The sequence below is a fragment of the Python bivittatus genome, unplaced genomic scaffold (genome assembly GCF_059951505.1).
Source record: "Python bivittatus isolate LINGU-HERP-01145 unplaced genomic scaffold, Pbiv_v1 ctg000220_np1212, whole genome shotgun sequence".
Taxonomy (NCBI): Eukaryota; Metazoa; Chordata; class Lepidosauria; order Squamata; family Pythonidae; genus Python; species Python bivittatus.
Window position 1 is genome coordinate 28778417 of NW_028277048.1, and position 24139 is coordinate 28802555.

Sequence of the window (24139 nt, forward strand, 5' to 3'; positions counted from 1 at the left end):
ATCCAACATACCATGGACATCAAGTTGGGGAGGCCTGTACTGTTATGTTTAAAAGAAAAATCCTACAAATGATGCTGTTAGCAAAATTTGAGAGTTCCTGACTCTCCCCAATTAGGATTCAGTCCGGCAGAAGATCAGACACGAAAACACCAACTGAGATTTTTAAAGTTTTATTGAAAGCAAGCCAATCGAGTCAGTTGGGGTCTCCCCTTAAGGCAGAGAAGCAACCTGATCACACTCGAAGATGATTTTATACACGTTTCTTACACAGATACAGCAATTAACAAATTGATTGGCTAAAATTGGCATAAATTCAGGATCCTCATTATTGGGGGAAACTTATCTCCCCGATGACCCATTGGTTGCCAGTCAAAGTTCGGGGCACCCCTTTGATCTTCTGTTATTTATTGTTTCATGGAATGCAGAGCAGCTGAAGGGTGTTCTGAAGGCTATCAGATTGGGGTCACTTCCTCCCATATCTTTATGGCCTCTACACTTAAGGAGACAGGATGTCTGCCCAATGTCTTTCAACAATAACAGAAATGAGAGAAATGTGTGAAGGTTCATGAACATTAGTTTCCTTGTCATCCCTTGGCTCCCCAAATGTAAGGAATAAAGATGAGAGAAACTGAGAGCCCTTTTCCATAAGGTTTCAATGCCTAGCACAGCCTTCACCAGCCTGAAGTCTCCAAATGTATAAAACTGCAACTTCCAGAATTGGGGCCTAGAAATACATATTACACATATACTAACACATCGCAGAGCATTTGTTCTGGCCAGATTCAACATGCTCCCTTCAGCAGTTATTGATGATAAATATCAAAAACTTCCCTTCCACAAACAACTTTGTCCCTGTGACTCCCACACTATAGATGATGTTCAGCGTGTACTGTAATTTCTATTTGAACCTGCGTGAGGTATTAATCCAGCCACTCATAAAGGAATTCCCAGGGAGAGATGACCAATAGTACATCTCCTATCTTTTAGCAGAACATAAACGCTCTGTCACCCATAATGTTGCCAAATTCTGCCTTCCTGCTACAAGAGTGAGGCAACAAATATTGTCCAACAAAACTGCATTTCTTTGATACCTTTAAAATTCTTAACTCTTCCTTTCTTCCTCTTTTACATCATATAACTTATTTTAATTGCCATTTTAATTTAATTGCCATTTTAATGTATATTTTGTGTGTGTGTGTGTGTGTGTGTGTGTAGCCTGAAATCAATGAAAAAATAGTTTCATGCAGGTTTTGTGAGGTGACTGAAGTTTAAGGTTATTTATTCTTGGTAATAAAAAAAATAAAACTATTGCAGCTTTGCATGCAGTTTGTCAGTGCCTTTTAACTGAATACTTTTAAAGTAAAATAATCCTAACAAAAAGTTAGGTGGAAGCTTTCAGGATCTCTGGATACACTGGAGTCCCGGAGAGAGAGACAAACAAATTCCTTTTCCTTGTTCAATCTGAATAGTTTAACTTCCCTCTGAAATCTCCTCACACCAAAGAGATTGCATCACCATTTCCTGATGCCTGCACATAAAACTGCTGATAAAAACACAGGAACGTGTGAAAAAAATAGGGCAATGATGATTTGAACTGTAGTTGCTCATCTTGCCAAGGGCAGCATGTCACCTACTGGCTCTTTTTATCGTACTGGTATGCAAATAAAAAGTAAAAATAGGAGATAGCAGGAGACTTGTTTAGGCTGTCCACAAAATGTGTAGAAGACTTGGAAGTCAGCAATGCTGTTAAAGGTCTAAAACCTCTTTTAATTTTAGGTGGAGATACATATTCATTTTTCACACTTTTCCTTCACTGAATTCTCTGTTCATGAGAATTTTCTGGAAATATGCCCAGCACTTTTATTCTCCCTCCCGCTGTGATAGCTAGCAGCCCTCTGCATAGGATCAGGCTGCCTCTCTCTGTTTACATAAATAAGTTTGTAGTGAGATGGAAATACATTAACTAAGTCAGTTTGTGTCCTTCTTTCCTTGGGTTTGCTCATAATAGCTGTTTGAATTTGGAGGAGGCTGAGGTGAAGATTATTTTTACATTAGTACAATGTTCAATTTGTGCTTTGATTATAACTGTAATTGAGGGATTAATTAATGGAATATTTCTCCATTTTAAAATGAGAATAACATGGAAACGTGAATGTCAGAGAAAAAGGTTATGTTAGAATCACTCTCTTATGGACCAGATTTTTTGTACTACCATATTTTTGGTAGCAAAGCAGGTGAGATATTCTTGCAGTCTGGAGCGGTCCAGCTCAGATTCAACCTAGCACAATGAGAACTAAGCCAGAAGAAAGGATGCCTGCTGTGACTGGCTGAAGATGAAACACTCAAAGTTAAAAGTATTTAAGTCCTATTTCATTGAATAAGCCACAATTGGCTGTATTGACCCAACACACTAAGCCAAAACCAAACAAGCCACATTCACTATTCACTATCAAAGTCTGCTCACTGATATTTCTCTTTGGGGCAAGCTGCAATCTTTGTTTTTTGGACAAGCTTGTGCAAGTTTAGAAGTGCTTGTACTTCAGGAAGATTTCCCTTTTTATAAGGAGGAAGTAGTGGAGGCAAATACACGGTTCACAAATCATATGTCCTGTTTTGCTTGTGATTTATTAAACCCTATTGGCTGAGTTTGCACACAAGGCTAAACCACATTAGTGTCTGGCTACATTTACCAGCAAGAAATACATTTGATGGAAACAACTCCAAGCAGGGCGCTGTCACAATTTTGTCAGAAAGACTGCCTGCAACTTACAAGGTAAACTACTCTTAAGTTCATTTCCCCCCCCATTCTGATTGCACTGGGAGCCAAAACTGGGACAATAAATGAGCCAGACTTGACGGTCTTCCAGCACGGAGCCGAAGAACCGCTGACGCGAAATCCGCCCCGCCGAGACAGACGCAGAATCGGCGCCTGCGCTTTGAATCTCGCGCGGTAAAAGCCGGCCCGACGTCGCCGCTCGTTCAGTTCCAGCGCGCAAAGGTCGTGCCGGTCCAAAGCGATCACGTGCGGAGCTTTTAGGAAAGCACTGCAGCTCCCGAGTTTGGGCGGGGAGAGGACGCTCTTCCGCAGTGCTCGTTTTAAGCGCGGCTCGCCACTTCCCCCTTTCCAGAAGCAGCTGACGGGGAACTCGAGTTCTATGATTATTACTCAGAAAATTGCGGTGCCGGTGTCAAAATGCTGCTGACGGAAAGCATTATTCTGATATTGTCGCTGTGGACTCTAAGTTCAGGTAAGTTTGGAAGGGAAACGGCTTTTTTTCAGATCGTGTGGGCGTAGTGACAGTTCATTTTAAAAAAAGAAACATGCAGAAGTTCACGGGAGGTGTAACACGATTCGTGAATCATGCCCCTTTTGTGTTGTTGAATTTGAAATTGACGGGCATCTCGATTCTAACCCGAGCGTAAGATCCACTGTTATTCTATTTGTATTGAGATGTAAGAAATTTGTCTTGAACTTAGCCTGCTCACCCTGTCAGCTGTGCAAGTCTCCCTCCGTGGAAGAATACTATGCAGATGACAGAATCTGAATGAGTAATCATGGGCTGAAATCTCTGCGTGAGTTTCTTGATTCCTCTTTTTGGAGCCTTTTCTCCTGTCCCCGCCTTGGGTGGTTGGCGAACTACAACTCCGAGCAGCTTCAGCCGGCATGATCTTTCGGGGAGAGAATTTCACTTCCCTCCTCTGGAGAAAATGGGATTCTAGCTTCTCCAGTAAAAGCTGCTGCAGTCTGCAGATGGAGGCAGTGTTAGTACCTGCTAAAATACCTTCGGGCACTTTTTTTTTTTTTTCAGTATTTGGTGGACATTTCCTTTCCCTTCTCATCCACATACTTCTGTGGTCTCCTGGGACACCCTGGCACAGCTGCTGTGGGGAAATGCTTTGATTCTGGGTACTCAGTTGAACAGGCTTGTTTGGAAAGTAAGGGTGAAATATCCAGTCCCTTAATTGGTAGGTTATTTAAAACAAGTTTTTAAATTTGCTTAAAAGGAAACATTCCAACTAAGGCTTAATTATTAAGCAGCCACCCTTTTTTTTAAAGCTAGCATTTTAAAATCTAATTACTTATGTAAGAAAAACTATGAAAAGTAAGAGACTTAAATTTAAATTGTATAACTTCTCCTCCCAAAGGTGGGAATGTTTCTTCAAAGACAACGGGGATATGTGGTACAGCAGGCATTTTCATAGGCCAAAGAAAAAAGAAATAGTAACCTACCCAAAGTCCTTGCTGAGTTTCCATGACTGAGGGTACATCTGAACTTGTGCCTCCTCAGTTTTAGCCTAACCTCTCCATGCTTCATCAACATAGTATGGGAGCAAACCCCATTGAACTCAGAAAGTATTTCAGAGTAGATGTTTGTAGGATTATTCTGCAAGATATCTTTGAATCGGGTGGCAGCTGTGGAAGAGAGCCAGATGTTAAGGCTGTCATATCTGGGCAGTAAAAATCTGGATGGCCACTACACGGCAGCAGAGAGCTATAGAACACTCTAATTTGCTGCTATCAAGTGATCTGGATTTTTGCAAACTGTATGTGATAACCCTACATGTTTGGTTCTTTTTAAAAACCAGGTATAGTACTTCTTAGCACAAGTCTATTCAGATCAGTAGAGTTAAACTTGTACCAATCCTATCTATCTTACCCTGAGTCAATACATTTGAGCACTAGAGGGGAGAAGAATGCAATCCTATACAAGTCTATTCAGGTTAGTCCCACTGATTTGAATGGGATTTACTTGTAGGTAAATCACTATAGGATAGCAACTCTTGTACTTGGAAGGTCTCTGTGTTTGCGGCAGAGATCGCAATGTGATTTACTCTCACATTTACTTATTATGGAAGTAAATCCCATTGAACAGCTGACAGGGATTGTATCCACTGCACTCTGAGGATTGGGTACTCCTTTTTATTTTATTTTTCTCCTCTGCCCTTTTAATAATGAATGGTCTATCAAGCACAAGTGTAATTAGGAGTACCCATTTGCACTGTAGAGAGATGTCACAGTTGTTGATTAAAGTGTTGCTAACAGATACTGTGGGGAAAAGAAGGTGGCAATATTTTACATAACCTTACACCTACAATGGTATTGGGTTCAGTAGGACTGATATGACGTAAGCTGCTGAAGGAATGTGTCCTCTTGGTGGAAGATGAGCAAAGGTATAGGAGGCTATACTGGCATCTACTTGGCACTGGATTTGGTTTTACAGCCCTGCTTGTTAAACTGTGAACCTTGGAGTGTCTTGCAAGGTTGAATCCTGTCTACTGAAGAGCTCCAAAGCAGCTGAGCCCACTAGAATGAGATGGGGTGTCCTCTACTGCCAGCTGTGATTCCAGAGAGTGGTCTGTGGGATTGGAGAAAAAATCCCAAAGGAGCCATCCCATGGCAAGAGAAGCAGGAGTAAAAATGGGGAAAGGTGGGGCTTTCTGGTGACGCTGCTCCTATCCCACAGATCACTGCATGAGATTGGAGAACTGGCACCCTCCAAGTTCCTACCTGCTCTATGTTTTTCCTTTCCTTTCCTTTTTTTTTTTTTAAGATTTTTTTAGTTAAGAAAACTGGCATGTCTTTTTTTTTTTTTAATTTCCAAGAATGCCTGTGGGCTCCATACGCTGAGGTTGGTGTAGCCCAGAGCTTTGTTTGGAAACATCCAGGAAAAGGAGCAAACGATGGAGTGGTAGGAAGAAAGTTCAACAGGTTGTCTTCAAATAAATGGTATTTTATAACTGATCACACCCCAAAAATGTTACCATCTGTTTGGACTCTGAAGTGGTAGGATCCATTCTGTTGCATGGGTAGACCAGGGTGGATTATAACCTGTATACTCTCAGAAGAAAGGAATGAGGTTAATGCATCGCTATTTATGGGTTTGTCCTGTTGAAGTGGGCAGAGATTGCCTCAAGAGTACAATGAATTCAGATGGCAGATGATCTGCAGATTCTTGATGTTGACAGACAAAATCTTGTTAATGCTTCTGAGTCATGTGAGATATTTTGATATGTAAACCTTACTTTCTGATACATCATAGCTCTGGGGTGAAGGTCACTTCATATCCTTCCACTGGTCTCTGCAACAAAGCCACAGGCTGCCTCTGCCTCTTGTTCCCCCATCATCAGTGTTGATGGAACACTTGGCGTTGGGAATCCAATCTAGGCCTTGCTGATTAACTCTGTTTGTCCTAGGATCCTGTCAAACCCAAGGGTACTTCTGGCACTGAAAGTAGCACTGCTAACCCTACTGTGGCTATTCTTTGGAAGAACCACATATTGTGCAAGGCCAATTGTGCAAGAAGATATGAAGGGATTGTAGGTTTGAAGTGGTAGTGTAGAAGGAAGAGATGCTTCTGCTGTAATTCTCACAAAGATAGGAGAATGCCCAGTGTTCTTGTGCTATTAGTTTTACAAAGCATGGTAACTGCTTAGCATTTTTCCTTTTAGGTTTTTTAATAAAGGAACCCAAAGAAGCAAAACAGGCATGGGAGTATGTTCCTGTCAGAAGCAATGCAAGCATGTTCTGGTGGCTGTACTATGCAGACAGTCCTACTCAGAATTTCACAGACCTTCCTCTTATCTTATGGCTTCAGGTAAGTTGGGGGTAAGGCTTTGGTGTGAGTTGTAACAGGAGGATGATAGCTTCAGAAGTAGAACTGGAACTTGCAAAAGAAGGTTTCTAAAACCTTGAAGAAATCTTTGAGAGGGGAGAAAGAAAGTTTAAACAGAGGTTCAATCCTACGACAGTAACTTGATAAGTTAAAGATTAAGATTGTCAGAAGCAAAAGGAAGGAATATGTTGACTTGTTTGATCAGGGTTAAAATAAGAAATATTTCTATAAAAATCTGGAAACCCTTTATGGACTTTTTGCTGACATTTGGACAGAAATTACAACATTTTTTGGATTAGTGAATGGATAAGGGGAGATTATGGGAGGAGTAAACTATGTATGTAATTTCATAGAGGGTAGTAGAATATTAATTTGCTTGTACTTGTTGCAAGGAAGATCAGGAGTGGCTTCTTTAAATATTCTTTTTTTCCTATTTCTTTTCTTTTTCTTTTTCTTTTGTACTTGGTATTTTTTTCTCCATTCCTTTCTTTTTTTTTATGATTTCAGTTTGTATTATCTTTTAGTATTGTAAATTTTCTTAATAAAAAGTATTTTTAAAAAAGTAGAGTTGACAGTGGTTTGTTATGGCAGCCACCATTACCTAGCTTTCTAAAAACTGAAATGTTGGATCTCAAAGTCATTCTCAGTGCTGCATACCAGCCTGGAAGAACTACTTCCTAATTTTATAATTTCTGTAGGGAAAGGAATTCTTTCTGCATAGCTATGTCTCTCCATACCTAGAGTATTAATGTATGTGCACAATGAACAATGGTAGCTTGTGTTCCTTGCCTTAGTATTCCATTTTAAAGTCTTTTGCATTCCATCTAGCCTTTCCCTTAATTGCTGCAGGATGGATCACCATTTACCCAACATATCTTTGCTTGTAGTGCTTAACACAGAAAAATATAAGTCAATGACCAAAGAGCTTGTCAACTAAGTTTTTAAGAGGGTAAAAAGACAAAAATAATTAAAAACAAGGCACAGGTATCAACCAGCCTTCTTACTGTGCCTTTCCACGGCTGGATTTGTTGCCACCTGATTGCATTTTTTGGCACCTTCAAGTCAGTGTTGTTATTCCTTGCTAATATTTCCCTTGTCTCAAACCCTGGAAACTTTTAAAGACCCAAAACACTGATCACTGGCTAAATGTAGTGGAAGATGAGCAGCAAGTCAGGAATTGGGAGCAGTGATGCCAATTCTAAAGGCATTGCATGAATGGGCTATGGGAGTTTCATTGTGGCATTACATGTAGTGGGGTCCTATGCCTATAACAGGCAGGAATTCAATTTAGCTGGGAAAATTCAGAAATTCTGCCTGCTGGGCATCTCTTAAAGGTTTGCATTTCCTTTCCGTGTGGACTAACATAGTGCTTGGCTGTCCTTTCTGAGAAAAGTAAGTTCTACTCTAGCTGTAGTTCGCGTTATAGCCTTGGGATGAGACCATTATCTTCATCACCTCCTTTTCTGGGGAGACAGACACTGTTGGTGTTTTTTCCACCTTTCTCATCTCTGTGTTTCCATAGGGAGGCCCAGGAGCTTCAAGTTGCGGATATGGAAATTTTGAAGAGATTGGCCCTTTAGATGCTGATCTGAAACCAAGAAGGACAACTTGGGTATTTATCTTAACTTATGACTGGGCATTTTCTGGCAGGCTATGTAAAATTACTAATTTGCAATATGTTGATTTTGTTTAAAATGTAGTCTTTGGGATTTTTCTTGCTCATTTTCCTCTAGCAGCCCATATACTGTATGCTTCTGAAGCTGTTAATTTTTTTAAGTGATCTTATTCCTACGTCTCTTCCAGGAGCCTAATAGATTATTTGCCTTCATGCCAGGAAATCTTTGTTTGCTACGTTTTCCTGTATTATCCTTGTATTAAACAAAGCAAGTAAGATTTTAGGTATTTAGATTCATTTTCAAAGATTACCAACTCCCATAGGATTGCTCTTAACTATCCTGAAAGTCAAACAAAAACAAGTGTACATTAAAAAGATTGATTACAAACATATATATATACACACACACACACGCACACGTACACACCAACATATATCCACACAACACATGTATGTACAATATGTACAATTTATAAAACCTTAAAACAGTTGCTTGGAAGAATGAACTTAAAATCAGGAAAAAATATTGTTTTGTGTCACAAACTGTGGAAGGTTTGACTCTGTTGCAAGTATCAGAAACTGAAACAAAGAGACATCTGTGGCTGAGATTGCCTATGAACCACAACAGCTAATGCCAAAAAAAAAATAAAAAATCTAATAAACGCCTTCAGGCCTACAATATAGCGATGATAATAATTAATGTGCTATCCTTTCAATGCAAAATAAGCTCTCTCCTCTGTATGTGTTGCTGATGTCAGTGTTTTCTTTGGTATAGCTGCAGGCAGCAAGTCTACTCTTTGTTGACAATCCCGTTGGCACCGGATACAGTTATGTTAATGACTCCCTTGCCTACGCTACTGATCTCCACATGGTCACTTCAGATATGATGGTGGTTCTCCGAGAGTTCTTTAAATCAAGGGTGGAATTCCAGGCAAGTATAGCTGGAACAGCCCATGCAATGCTGTGTTGTCCGCTATCACTGAATGAAGTCCCTGAACCTGTCAACAGAAGCTAAACTACACATTAGCCTTATTCAGGCATTGTAAAACTGAAGTACTCATCACATAAGCCTTTTTATTAAGCTCTGCTGACATTTATCAAATGGCATTGGGCGTGGATGTCTGCAGAAGGAAACCCTTCTTACTTAAACTTGCACGTGTACTAGCTTCCTTGCAAATCAGCACCTTGAATGATTAGGATCCTTGCTCGTGTCAAAGCCAGTTCACTAATAGTTATGCATGCAAAGGCTCCTGCAGTCCACTATCCTGAGCAGTACCTGCTAAAGGGCAAGGTTTGTTGGGAGTGCTCACATAGCAGGAATTCACAATTTGAGTGTGTCTGAAGGGGGCTATTCTGGCTAGATTTAAGTCCCTTTTTTGCCCCCTTCAAAGTCCCTCAGGGGCAAATGATGGTGTGTTAAGAGGTTCCTCATTCCTGCCAGTGTAGAGATTGCTCCCTCCTGAGAATGATGTGTTTTACGATCCTAGGCCTAATTGCTGGCCAGAAAGACTTAGGGTGTATGATCAGTCCCTGGGGAAGTAGGTTTTTAGTATGATCAGAGGGAGATATGAAGGGTCCTTGCTAAATTCATTGGGTTGCTCTATTGATAAAATGGGGTGAAAAGATTCTCTGGCTTCAGGGGGGGAATAAAATTAAGTGTTAGTCTTTTATTTTTGGAATGAAATCCCAAATGTCCCAGTTGATGTGTAAATGACTTCATTTGGTGTAATCTGTTTTGTACTGTAATAGACCCCGTGTCTGTGGAACAGGGCAGGACAGAAATGCAAGGGTTGTGTCTCTTACCTGGCCTTAGAGCTGCAAAAGGAGGCCATTTTGTCTTGCTCCTCTGAAGAATTGAAAGATTTAACTAGTGTTTTTGGGCATCAAGTAAGAGGAAGAAAAGGGTGAAGGTATATTTATGTATTGAGTAATTATTTTATTTTTGTGGAAGGTATGTAAAAGGTTCAGTTGTTCAAACTCTTAATTTTTTTTTCTTTAATGTGTTTTCCCTTTCAGAAAATCCCTTTCTACATCTTTTCAGAATCTTACGGAGGAAAAATGGCAGCTGCCATTGCTCTGGAACTTCATAAGGTAAAGCTGATCTTTCCCTGTCGGAGAGAATGGATTCTCACATGGTGGCTTAGATTTCTTCTGCAAGATGCTGAGGGGAGAGCCTCTTCTAATGAATGAGGCATATAAAATCTTCCTCAAATCAAGGTTGATTCCTGATCATTATATGGACACATCCATGTTGCTTCTTTGGTAACAAGTTGGATGCATTTCTGACCTCCCAGTCTAGTCTATGGCCCGGGGATTCCTGGTGGTCTCCCTTCCCAGCACTAACTAGATTTGACCTCCTTTGCTTTTTTCAAATCAGTCAAACTGGCTAGGTGCTGTCACCTGTGATGTGAAATATATACATGTTCCCAATATGTTTTTTATCCGGTCATCTGAACTTGAAATTCCCACTCTCCCACTCAGAATAAGACCCCAGGGCCACAGGCACCCCTAGAAAGCCTTGGTTGTGGCCCCCCGGGACCTCTCCAAAACTTTCAACTGAATTTTATTGTTGTATGTGACATCTGGAGAGTAACCATAGTTATTAAGCAGTTTGCTTTAATGTTAATGGTTCCCTTTAAAGTCAATAAAATCTTACTTTTCGACTTGATACTGCCCAGTTCTTTGCCCACTCCTCCCCCTCATGTGGATATGTGGACCTTGCACATGATTCAGGCACCAGATGTGGTCTTCAGACCAAAAGACCTTGTGCATCCCTGCTGCAACCATTGTGTAAGTGCACATCAGCAGCATGAGCATTGGATCAGCAAGTGATTGAGCAGCTACTCCTACTTTTCCCTAACTATTTTCAGATAATGTGGAAGAAAGCTAGTGTGTGAGGGAGGGGGGAGGGGGGGGGAAGGAAGGAGAGAGAAAGAGAGAAAGAGAGAAAGAGAAAGAAAAGAAAGAAAGAAAGAAAGAAAGAAAGAAAGAAAGAAAGAAAGAAAGAAAGAAAGAAAGAAAGAAAGAAAGAAAGAAAGAAAGAAAGAAAGAAAGAAAGAAAGAAAGAAAGAAAGAAAGAGTGTTCAAGCTACACAATATCGACTATATTTTTGGTTAAAGAGGTCTGGGGAGGACCAAAGTCTCCAGGTAAGGCTCCATCCCAGACTTGGCTCCTGAGATGCTTGGGCTGGACCTGATAACTAGCCCAGCAGAAGCAAGGAGTGTTAGTACTGAGCTAAAATAAACAAACTCTGCCTGGGCAATGGAGTCCACAGGGGTGTGTGTCAAAATTGGCAAGATGGTAGGCAAGTGCATCACAAGGCAACCCCCACCCCTTTTGTCCACACATCATTGTGCAAACTTTCAAAAGGGTGGGGCTTAGACTCCATCCACCACCTTGCTGATTTTGACACACACACAGGCCCCCGCAGGTGTGAAATTTTGTGTGAAATTGCTGGCAATCTGATTGCTTTTAGCTAAGAAGCACCTTTCTTAGCTACAGCATCAAAATAGTTAGATTTTAATTAAGCCTAAATTCTAATTACTTTTTTTTTTTAAGGCTGTTCAAGCTGGAACAATCAAGTGTAATTTTCATGGAGTAGCTCTTGGTGATTCATGGATTTCTCCTCTAGGTATATTCATGTGGAACTAAGTATATCCGTTCTATTATGTATCTTCCAGTGTATTTCTTGCCTCTATCTGACAAAGTTTGAAAGAAATTTAAGGATGATTTGATGCTCAGTGTCAGCAATCAGGTTCACCTTTGGTTCAAATGAGACCATACAGGCTTGATTTTATCCCAACTTATCTTTGGGTACCTAAAGATTAAAATCTCTTCTCTCCATCTCATCCATTTACAGTGGAACCTTGGTTTACGAACTTAATTCGTTCCGTGACTCTGGTTGCAACCCGAATTGGTTGCAACCCGAAGCAAATTTCCCCATAAGGTTCAATGTAATTAGCGTTAATCCATTCTGGCGTGGAGGACAGGGAGGCGGCTATTGCTTGGAGGGAGGGTCCCCCTCCCTACGACCACGTGTCGGGCAGAAAACGGCCACGGACCACGTGTCAGGGGCGGAAAAATGGCCGCGGACCACGTGTCAGGGGCGGAAAATGGCCGCGGACCACGTGTCAGGGGCGGAAAATGGCTGCAAACCACGTGTCAGGGGCGGAAAAATGGCCGTGGACCACGTGTCAGGGGCGGAAAAATGGCCGCGGACCACATGTCCGTGGTGGAAAATGGCCGCAGACCACGTGTCAGGGGCGGAAAATGGCCGTGGACCACGTGTCAGGGGCGGAAAAATGGCCGTGGACTGTGTCACGGGAGGGAAAATGGCCGCATATCCTGTTCGTACCCCGAGGCGGAGTTCGCAAACCGAAGCAAAATTTTGCAGCCGGAGCTGGTCGTAACCTGAAAAGTTCATTAACAGAAGCGTTCGTAACCCGAGGTTCCACTGTACTGAAATTCTTTAGTTCTGCTTGTCTGTCAGATAGTTCTTAGAGAATATGGAAGTTTAATGTTCCAGCCACTGAGAATTGTTGTTGTTGTTGTTGTTCAGTCGTTAAGTCGTGTCCGCCTCTTCGTGACCCCATGAACCATATTGCACCAGGCCTTCCTGTCCTTCACTGTCTCCCTGAGTTTGCTCAGTTTCATGCTCATTGCTTCAGTGATGCTATCTAAATACATTTAATTATACATTTAATTAAATATGGCCTCCTGCTTGCTTATTTTAAGCTTGCTTAAACTGGGCGTTTTTTTCTTGAAGGAAAAGTGGTATGTTGGAATGGGAGATTCAGCACATGTTCCTGATTACTGCAAACAGAATGTTAGAAAGCAGTTACTAGCCAGACAATGGCAATTGTCAGTAAGAATCTGGATTGGGCTTCCCACATGATTTGGAAACGTGTCCAGAATTCACTCCGCCCTCATGACCTTGGCTGTTCTTCAGAATATATAATACCAACCCGAGTATGATTTTTTAAAAAGTATGAATAGTTTAACGTCCTCAGCCTGATAGCTTATGTTAGGGTGTGAGCCTTTCAGTGCCCAGTCAGTATGGGGATGATGGAAATCTTATTTCATTGCTCCTGGAAAGCACCAGATTTTGATACCCTGGAATAACAAACAGTTTAGTACTAAATGTGCTAAGAACTGCCCAGAGTAGCTTTGTAGTGAGATGGGCGGTGACAAATTTGAAATATAAATATAAATAAATAAATAAATAAATTCTCCATGAATTTTGAGATTTCGTGAGGCTCCACTGATACCAGTTTAAGAACTAGGAGTTTCTTCCCTCTGCTGCTGCTGCCGCCTCTTCCTCCTCCTCCTCTTTCTGGAAAGCTGCCATTTTTTTAAATTACTAGGATTAATTTTACATAAGATCATATTCTGCCTTAGTGCAGAATATGCTCAGGTCTTGTACAGCTGCTGCCTGCTTTAAGTAGAGAAATGCAAGAAAGATACTGCTTTATGGCCACTATTCTGTTTCACTTTTTAAAAAGTCAATTTTTGTTTCTTTTTAGATTCTGTGCTTGCTTGGGGGCCTTACCTGTATAGCACTGTAAGTATATACTCCATGCTTTTTTTTTTTTTAAAGAAAAGTTTAATGTTCTTACAATTACAAAGAGAAATAGAAAAACCCAAACTTCTGAATACAGTACAAACAAAATATAAAACTCTGAATAAAACTAATTAACTAACTAATATAAGGGGAGGGGGGAGGAAAAAGAAAAAAAACTTAAATTATCTTACTTTAATAAAATAAGATAAATAAACTTTATTACAGTGCAGATACCATGTTTACATCTATATCAAAATTCCTGCAACTCAGTTTTTAAAGCACAATTTAATCCTTAGCCATACAGAATCCTCTAGTCCTGTTTTGCTGCCAGTAAAGAGTCAGTTCAAGGCTGGGAGTCAACTGCTTCCTTGTTTTTTTTCTTCCTCTGCTTTTTGACTGTTCATGAGAGTTGCCATGTTGGATCAGGCCAGAAATGTTCCTCTATTCAGGACTTTGTCTCCTAGAGGCAAAGACTGCATTCTGGTGCTTCTGGGAAGCTCAAAAGGTGGGATTGTAGTCACCAGGTCCACAGAATGTTATGATCAACATGTATTGCTTATAAACACAGGCTAGAAGGAAGTAAGCTTTTGGCCTCAAAGGCTACGCCTGCTCTCCATGCATCACTTGGGGTCCATATATGTGTTCATGCATGCACACATTCTCCACGTGTCCCCCCCATTCCATACAGCTGCTCCAGTTGCCCTTAGCTGATTCTGATTCTGAAAGTGCCGCTTAATGGTATTGACATCAAACTTGTCTTCAGCAGTGAGGTCTCAAGTGTGCTGAGATTTATCCACCCTGCCAGAGGCCATTATGTAAGATCCAGATAAAAAGCAGCTACCTAACACATAGGTGGTAAATATAGGACCTTTAGCATCACAATTCCCTTTACTGAGGACTTCTAATAGTTTCTCTTTGTTGACTTTCCTCAGATTAATATAGCCATTCTAGCAGTCCTCTGATACATTATTCCAAGTACCCTCATATATTTCTTTTGAAGCCGTTGCAAATAATACTGGTTAAAATATGCATTGATACCAGGATGATTTGCACCTACGTATGCTATGAAGCATTGTTTTGCAATTAAGCTGTATTGCCTAGCTCATATTTCTTCAGAAGTACTTGAGGCATTATATGCAACATTGATTCCAAGTTTCTTTTGTTTTCTTTCGGCTGTGCCCCCATCCCACCCCCTTGCACGGTAGTCGTTCCTAGATGATAAAGGCTTGAAGGAAGTCACCACTGCTGCCAAGAAAATCCTCAATGCAATGAATACAGGGGCATTTAAGCTTGCTACACTGCTCTGGAGTAAAGCAGAGGATATTATAGAAGAGGTAAGGAGATAGATTTAATTGACTGATTATGTGCCATCAGGTTGATGGCAACTTCTAGGGACCACAGAGACAGATTTTCCTTATGACAATTTGTCCCTAACTTGGTCTTTCAGGTCTCCCAATGGCGCACTCATCACCACTGTAACTGAGTCCATCCACTTTGCTGCTGGTTGGCATCTTCTTCTCTTTCCCAGCATTTTAGACATCCCAAGAGAGCTAGGTCTTCACTTAATGTGAAATTAGTCATTTGTGCCTTGAGTGAGAATTCTGGGTGGTTTTCTTCTGCTTGTTTGTTTTCTTGGCTATCCATGGTATTCTCAGAGGCCTTCTCCAACACCAAACCTTAGAGCAAACCATGCCTTTTGTTGTAGAATCTCTATTCTTACTGTAGTTTCTTTTCTTGTCTAGAACACGAACGGTGTGAATTTCTATAATATTCTAACACAAGACACTTCGCAGGACACAGCTCTCTCATCTACTGCAGGTGAAACCGTCCCATTTTGTAAGTTGAGTGAGAACTCTGCAGTGGCAGAAATCTCTTTGTAGTTTTAGAAGATCAGAAGTGTGGCCCCTTGACAGACATTAAATTGGATTTAGCAGTTGTTACCCCTTTTCCACAGAAAATCTTGCGAGTTTGGACTCTTAACACACTTGCTATATATATATTTCCCAGGATTTGGGTGGTAGGGCGCTGTTACGTGACATGCCTGTTACAATTGTGCAGTGGAGATCAGGGCCAAACAGAAAGCAGCAACACTCAAATTCCCCTTCCCTGCCCCATGGCTCTAAATGAAGTTGCTGAAATAAAGAAAGCTTAAGGAATTCAGGAGTGGAGTCTTGCATGGAAGGACTACAGTTCTGATTACCTAAGCAAGCGCCTGTTCTGTAATTCTCATATCTGATCGCCATTGTTTGTAAGTCCCAAGCACTATAGGCTGCCAGCTTCTAAAATGCACAAAATGCCTGAGCTGAGCTTTAAAAAATTAATACATTTAAAAATTGGGTAAAAAGTATTTTTATTTGAGAGCATGGCATTAAGGTCTGGTCAGCAGTTTTATTTTTTGCTGTGGTGAGTGGGATAAGCTTTTGCAATTTAGGACTGCAATATATGTAAAAGATTTGGGATTTGACAAAGGGGTGCTGGACAAGAACTAGTGGCCCCTACCTACTTCTGAATGGATCTGATCACTTTGTGATAGACTGCCACTGATTTGCTGTTCAGGGGCTAATATGGCCCTTGACATGACTGGAGCCACATCTCTCTGATTTAGAGTGGTTTTTATTTTAATTTAATTACTTAATGACCTGCTGTCTTATTGGGGCTTGGGGGCAGGGGAGGGTTTTTTTGTTTTTTTGGGGGGGTTGCATATTTGTTGCTTGGTTGTTGCCACTGGGGTGTGTGCAAGTGTGTACGTGTGAGAGAGAAACTCTTTCGGAACTGAAGAAGAGGGCATCTGTCTTTTTAAAATAAAAGAATTGCAAGGGGTTCCCTTCCCAGGTAAATGTCGGATGCAGTCTTCGATAAAAATCTTTCTCTTCTTTCTTCAGTAAAATTGTTCAGGCGTCATGTGCAAAATCAAAATAAAGACAAGCTGAGTGACTTGATGAATGGGCCCATCAGAAAGAAGCTGAAAATAATTCCAGACCACGTCAAATGGGGAGGTATTGTAATAGCTACTGGATTCAATCATATAGTTTTTTGAATATTATAGCTCACTGGAGAATGAAGAACTCTTTGATAAAGCTCTTCTCTTAGGACATTATGTTCTTATATTAGTTATGAACTTCGGTGGCAAAATGTGTCTTATCAATCTGCAGAAACTGAACTGCTGTACTGTCCTTAAGGGATGCTGAGGATAACATCCAAAGTGATAGTTCTCCTGAATTTAAATGGAAAAGACTTATTTTACTTTTAATTTTTTTACACTTTAACCTATATAAATGATATCAAAAGGAAACAGTTGCACAGGTAATTGTATATGTTTGAAAGCGACATCAGTCACATCATAAAGGTTAAACTATTGAACCTGGATCTCTTGATTCCAGCCTAAGCCTCAGTCATGGAAGGAGGAAAGCTAATTGGGTTTTAAACCAGGTTGAAGTTACTTCAAATACTATTTGCAACTATGAAGTCATTGGTGAGAACTTTTTGGGTGACACTGTGGCTCAGGTTGTATACCCCAAGCTTCTTTTTTTTCAGTTCTTAATGCTGGCTCCAAAATTCAGTGGTGCATCGTTTCCTACTATTTGGAGACTTAAAACACATGAAAACAGTGGAGTGGCCCTTAACATTAATTTTTGCAGGTTAAAATCAAAGAAAAACTCTACCTTATCCCCCTCTCCCCAACTGCAAAAAGAAATGGAAACACCTGGTTCTGCCCGTGAGACAGATGTGTCCTTTTTGCATCTTTGACATACAGACACACACACGGGGCCCTTTCCCCTATCAACAGTACTAAGTATGACCTCTGACCGGCATAAGGTTATCTACCTCTTCTTACCCCCAAACTCTTTTGTCATCAATCTGCAGCACAGTCAAAAGATGTATTTATGAATATGGCTGAAGACTTTATGAAAAATGCAATTGATATTGTAGACAGCTTACTGGAAGCCAAGGTTAACGTTACTGTATACAACGGGCAGCTGGATCTCATCGTTCCTACAATAGGTAAGGTTGTTTTTCTCGTGGGGGTGGCTCAGTGGAGGCAGCAAAGTTGCCAGATGCAACTGTCTATTGTGAAAATCCTTTTCCCTAAACTGGTGCCTTCAGGTATTATGGCTTGCAATTTCTATTACGTCCAGTCAGCATAGCCACTGGCCTTATTGGCTGGGGAGGATGGAATTGTAGCCCAAAATATCTGAAGGGCACCCAGTTGGAGAAAAGTGTTGCTCAGGGACTTTTAAGTGAATATTTTCTTGAAAAACAGACCGACTATTGTACTGTATCTGTTGCAGACTGAATTCTTTGGAAGCTGGGATTTAAATTTTGCGAGGTTGAGATAATTTCATACACAATTAGTGCTAAATTACTTGTTCCCATGTGTGTCACAAACCCTTGTGTATACTTGAGCCAGACAGTTCCGCTCAGTGCCTTAAATGTTTTTCTCTCCACTGTGACATGTTGGAAGATGAAACGTGGTTTTTGTTGTATGAGTCATAGTCTACTGTGGATTGTATTGGTGTTAGCAAAGCTTTTCATGCTACTGAATGAGCAGATGGAAAGGCACAGACAGCTCATGAATATTTTACCAGCAATAAGAGAGTCCCAATCTAGCTTGTGAAGGGAAAAAAGAAGTTTCTAGGGTAATCTGGACTGCAGTTTTCTGTAAACCTGAGGGACAGGCTGAGAACATAAGAACTGGAACCAAGCAAAATAGGAAAGTGAAGAGATCAGTAGCAAAAGGTTAGAAATAAATAAGTGGATGGTAGAAGGAGGAAGGCGTAGCTCTAGAAGAAAATGGTGGCTATAGAACCCAGAAATGGTAGAAAGAAAAGAGCTGGGTTAGAGGGGGGTATGGGAGGGAAAATATAGTGATCCGTTAATGGCATCAGGGACTGCCTTTTTGTATTGGAGTGATGTTTTGGGGAGTCTTGCTAGGAGGTAGGATCAAGGCATTGAAATGTGAATAAGTAAGAAGTAGCTGGCATATGCTTGTTTGTAGAGTTTATCTTTCAACTTAAAATGGGACTCCTGTCACTCCTTTTATGTGAGTAGTTGGTTGGATTGCTTTTTGCTTTTAATGATGAGATGACCCCTTGATGAAGTCTCATCCATTATCTCACCATAGGTAATGAATAACTTTTATAAATAAATATGCTTATTTATATTACTGAAGCACTTCCTTTAGTTAAGGAGAAGACTTTCTAACTGTAATCTAAATAGAAGCAGACCATATGCGCATGGCCTCAGGAGTCTGAATGCTGGATTTAACTCCTAAGCCCTCCCCATATCTGGTTTGCTCCATTCTGAGATTTCATCAGCTTTTACAGGCATATGCCAAACTCTAATAAAGTCTTCTTCTTTTCATCTGCAATGTATTAACCCAGGTTAAATGATTAACATGTAACATTAATCTAGACAAGCAGTTTGCTAGTTTTTCCTTAATGAGATGTGTAAACCAGACCACTGTGGTAGGTTCAACAAAATTGGCTTAGTACGAATTATGTACGAATGCAGTCTATGTTTTCTGCCCGCTCATCCAAGTTTAGTCTGAGTTCTTGTAGCGTATGACTGTGTTGGTCCTAATGAGCACAAGTGACTGGACCCTTTAGGTCTGTTTGATCCAAGGCAATAAAATCAATGTCTGGTAGCCATAGACTGAGTTATGGAGAAATTCAAACTCCTAGGGCCGTGCACATATGGTATGCTTATATTTAGATTACAGTTAGATAATCTTCTCCTTAACTAAAGGAAGTGCTTCAGTAATATAAATAAGCTTATTTATTAATTTACAACATTTATTCGTTACCTAATTCCAAGGGATTTTAGGCAGTGTACAAACCATAACACATGGCACCAATGAGTACACACAATTTTCCACATTTATACTGTTCTATTCAATGGCAACGTTGATTTCAGAGCCCTGACATTGGGACCAGATTCCTGCATCAGGGTGCGTGCAAGCAAATTGCAATGGGAGTGGTAAATCAATATCAGCCAATTAAAACATAATTTCAGAGATGAGTTCATGAGCAACAATAGCAATGATTAAGATAGCCAACATAACACTGAGTGTCTGTGATTATACATTACACACACATACTAAGATACTGTATGTCTTAAGTGATTTACTAATTGCACAGTGGGGGACCTTGGCAGTTGCAACCAAGATTTTTAATAACTCTGTATTGTAATCCATCTTGCACTGAAAGAGTTTTCCTCATTCATTCAATCAATCAATCAATCAATCAATCAATCAATCAATCAATCAATCTGTATGCTACCCTTTCCAGGGTTTTCTGTTTCCTGTTGCTTTATTTATTTTGATGGGTAGGTGGGGAAACATCTGTCAAAACTGGATGGTGTTTGTTGCAGGATCTCTTCTGTGTTAGAATTACTGATCTCTCTTCTGTATTTAGGGCAAGAAGCTTGGCTCCGAAAACTGAAATGGCCCAAACTGAAAGAATTTAATGTGCTGAAGTGGCAAGCTTTGTACACCTGCCCACAATGCACAGAGACGGCTGCTTTTTATAAATCCTATTGTAACTTGGGCTTCTTCTGGATCTTGAAGGCTGGCCACATGGTAAGTCCCTTCCATGCCTTGATAGCAAAAATAGGACAGCTTCTGTTTTGTATGTTGAAAGAAGGAGAAGGAAGAACATTTTATAGGTTCCAGATGACACAGCTTTGTTCAGTATGGAGACAGAAGAATAGGACAGGCATGATGATACGTATGTCCCTTGCATGAAAAAGAGAGGCTGCCATAAGAAAGGCTATTTCAGTTGATTATAATAACAAATTTAAAATATTTTTATTACAGAGTTTAACAATGCTCAAAGATAATACAAGCTAAAATCATAGAAAAAAAGAAAATACAAAAAAAAAGAAATACAAAGTGCAAAAAGAAAAAGAAAGAAAAAGAGAAATAGAAAAAAGAATATTAAAGAAGTGACTCCCAATCTTACTTGCAACAAATACAGGCAAATTTAGTATTTCTCCACTCCCTATAAGATTACATACATACTTCTTCCCATAACCCACCCCCCTTTATCCATTCACAATTCCAAAAATCATCATTTCTGTCCAAGTGTCGGCAAAAAATCCATAAAAGGTTTCCTGGATGAGTAAGGCTAGTATTTCATTTTTTACTCTATTTTCTTTGGCTCGTTGAATGATGAACACTATTACAAAACTGGGGGAGAAAGCTTCTCTACTTTGTGGTCCCCACCTGCTTTTCTTTTATGGCTGCTTCTGTTCTTGTGGCTTTCTGGGAAATCCCCTGTAGCTGGTTAACTGCTGTTGCTCTTTTGTTCTCAGGTCCCGGCTGACCAAGGTGACATGGCGCTGAAGATGGTTAGGATGGTGACACAACAAAAGCAGTAACCAAATTAGAGCCAGCTGGCTTGGCTCCTCTACAAAACAAGAGTACATAGTTTAGGATCTTTTCATTGCACCCTAAACGCAGAAAGAAACAATGTTTCTTTGACAGCATTGTGTTTTTCTCCTCTCAGATACTATGTGAAGCATTTTAAGGAGAGACACAGTTGAAATAATTCACTTTCTCCTTGTAAAATGTGAAAATCTCTTGATACGCTTCTGTTTATCATAATTCTTAAATGCTGAAGAGGGAAGCTGTAAATACATCAGGGATGGGCATCTTGTAGGCCATGTGTAGCCTCCATCTTGCAGCCTTAGAACACCCTCCTTTTGCCCTACAACATCTGACAAAAATGGTTAGGGTTAGGGTTTTGGGGTAGGTTTTGCCAAAATGAAGTGGAAATGGATTGGTTAGCCTCACAGAAGCAAATGCCTCCATTTCCAGCTTCAAAACACTCCCAAATAGCCAGAAAATGCCTCCCAACCAGGCTCAGCCCTATCTACGTGGAGACATCATTGTCCTAGTCTCCAAATAGTCAAGTGTGGCTCTCAGGACGAAGAAGGTTGCCCACTCTTGAACTAAAGTTTCCTTTTGATTGATTTTAATTCTCTTTTTTATATATCCTATGCAGGAAGGCTACAAAGCATTCCACTTGGACCCTCTTTGTATATAGTTTCATGTCCAGACCCATGAGAAAGGCAATTTTCCAGATCCTCACCCTCCCAGAGACCAGCCTGGGATCAACTGCGGGTGAAATAGTACTGGAAATGGGAAGCCAGAGAGTATTTTTCTAACTCAAGCACTCTTATACCTGCTCAGATAATAGATCTGGAGCTTGCCCCAGACTCATTCCCAAAGCCATCACACTTTTTTCTGCAGGCCTTTGTAGTCTGATTGAAAGCACAGGCTTGGATTTGGGTCTCATTAATTTAAGTGAGATTTGCTTCCTAGAAAGTGTATTCAGGACCAATGGGCATAATGCACCCCTGGCTGCATACAGTGCTAAGTCCCCACTTCTAAAGCAGAAATAGTTGTTTTCCTTGGCTTCCGACGAGTGGGATATATAGGAATAAAAGCAGCAACCTGGAGCAAAGGTTCAACATCTCCTAACCTTGATCTTTAGGCTAGTGGGTTTGTCTCAGCAAGTGTCAAACTATTGGGTTATTTGCCCCAACCCATATGGTACTGGAATGTCAACACATCTGCATAGTAAATTGAGGACCGCAGGTCTAACCTGATACTCTCTGCTCTTTGACAATAGTAATTTCTAGGATTTGGGGGGGGGGGGGGACATAATTACCTAACTTTTTAACTGAGTTGCCAGTTTGGGATAACTAGTCGGTTGCTCACAAATTCAACACAGTTGTTTTGTTTTGTATTCCCTTTCTTTTGGCACATGCTTTAAGTTCTCTGTTCAGGTGGGTAACCAACTGCGAAGGCTTTGGGAAGTATTTGTTTCCTTTGCATTGTTTACACTCTCGCGGTAAATGAAGTAAGATGCTAAATAAGGAAGTGTGGAAGCCTCCACGTGGATAATGACTAGAAAATTCCATGAGATGGAAAGATGAAGGAAATTGTCTGCCTGTCATGTTAAAAGAAAGCAAACACGCAAACCTAGCTCAGAATTATCCTCCTTTGGCTGTCCCACTTTCTCAGAGTTTTCCGTGTGGGAAGCTGATATGGAGGCGTCTCACTTTTGTAATGGAGTGCATCTCTTGAACAATTAAGCTTTCAGGGAAAGCACTGTGTCTTCCTTAAAGATGCCAAATGTTGGAAATCATTTAAATGATTTAAACCGAGATTCTTTCTGCACAGTTTAATGCCTAACAGATTAGAGAAACAAATTCATTCCATGGGGGTGAAATTGCCTTTATCTTATGTATATTATGTATATGTATATGAAAACTGAAAGCCAAAAATATGGCCTTAATAAATATTGATTTCCCTAATACCTCATCAACACCTCTGCAAATGTATCTGGATCCATGTTTTTCCCAACCTGTCACCCTCTAAAGTTCCCAGACCACATATCCAAAAGCTGGGAATTCAGATCTTCACATCTGGAGATCACCAGATTGTTGTTTCTGCCTAGATGAAATTAAATGGAATGAATTTTTTTTTTCTTTACATAAAGGGAACTTTTAAGCATTGGACACTTGTTTTCGCTTCCTCTCTTTTATCGTTGCTCCTAATGCATTTGGTGTGCTTCATATTTGTTTCTCTTTGAGAACTGGTTATTCTTAAGGCTTCATGAGATTGCCGTAAGTTTGTAGAAACACATGAAAAGCAAATAATAAAACTTTAAGTGCTCGATTCAACCTCTGATTGTTAAAAAGCTAGCTTCTAGCTCTTGGGTGGGTCTGAGCAATGCTTGCTGAAAGGCTGGAACTCTGACCAATGGCTGAATAAAACAGTGGTGGGAAGGTTTAAGCCACCTGTAAAGTAGACCCTTACCATCCCTGATAACGTTTGTTTGTTTGTGGGCCTTCAAGGCAGTCTCAACTCCTGCTGACTGCCTGGACACATCCTTGCAGTCGTCTTGGCAGGATGTTTCAGAAGTGGTTGGCCCTTGCCTGCTTCCTAGGGCTGAGAGAGAGGGACTGGCCCAAGGTCACCCAGTTGGCTTTGTGCCTAAGGCAGGATTCGAACTCAGGGTCTCCCGGTTTCTAGCCTGGTGCCTTAACCACTACACCAAACTGGCTCTAAATAACTTTAATAGCTTAATAACTTAACCTTAATAACTAGGAGAAGCAAATAAGGCAACATAAACATATTTGAACCCATTTCTTGTAGGTGGCAGATCCTTTTAATGGCTGAGAAGGTAGATTGCCCATGGCAGAATACTTTTTAAAACTGGTGGGCAGAACTCAGTCTTGCCTGTTAAATTCCACATTTTCCATGGTTTCTGTCTCTTTTTTGCTTGGAACAGGTACCTTATTCTGAGAAAGTTTGTGCTGGATGAAAATCTGGTTTTAAT

At 40.6% G+C, this 24139-nt stretch overlaps 1 protein-coding gene across 1 annotated transcript; it reads left to right on the forward strand.

The window, feature by feature from the left end:
* Positions 1 to 2964: 2964 nt before the first annotated feature.
* Positions 2965 to 23118, forward strand: SCPEP1 (serine carboxypeptidase 1). Its single transcript, XM_015888736.3, has 13 exons — positions 2965 to 3248; positions 6451 to 6596; positions 8137 to 8226; positions 9005 to 9160; positions 10246 to 10320; positions 11789 to 11861; positions 13753 to 13790; positions 14996 to 15124; positions 15533 to 15626; positions 16673 to 16786; positions 17655 to 17792; positions 20204 to 20367; positions 21102 to 23118. Exons 1-13 carry the CDS (start codon positions 3194 to 3196, stop codon positions 21165 to 21167), a joined length of 1338 nt encoding a protein of 445 aa, XP_015744222.1. The 5' UTR covers positions 2965 to 3193; the 3' UTR covers positions 21168 to 23118.
* Positions 23119 to 24139: the final 1021 nt, after the last annotated feature.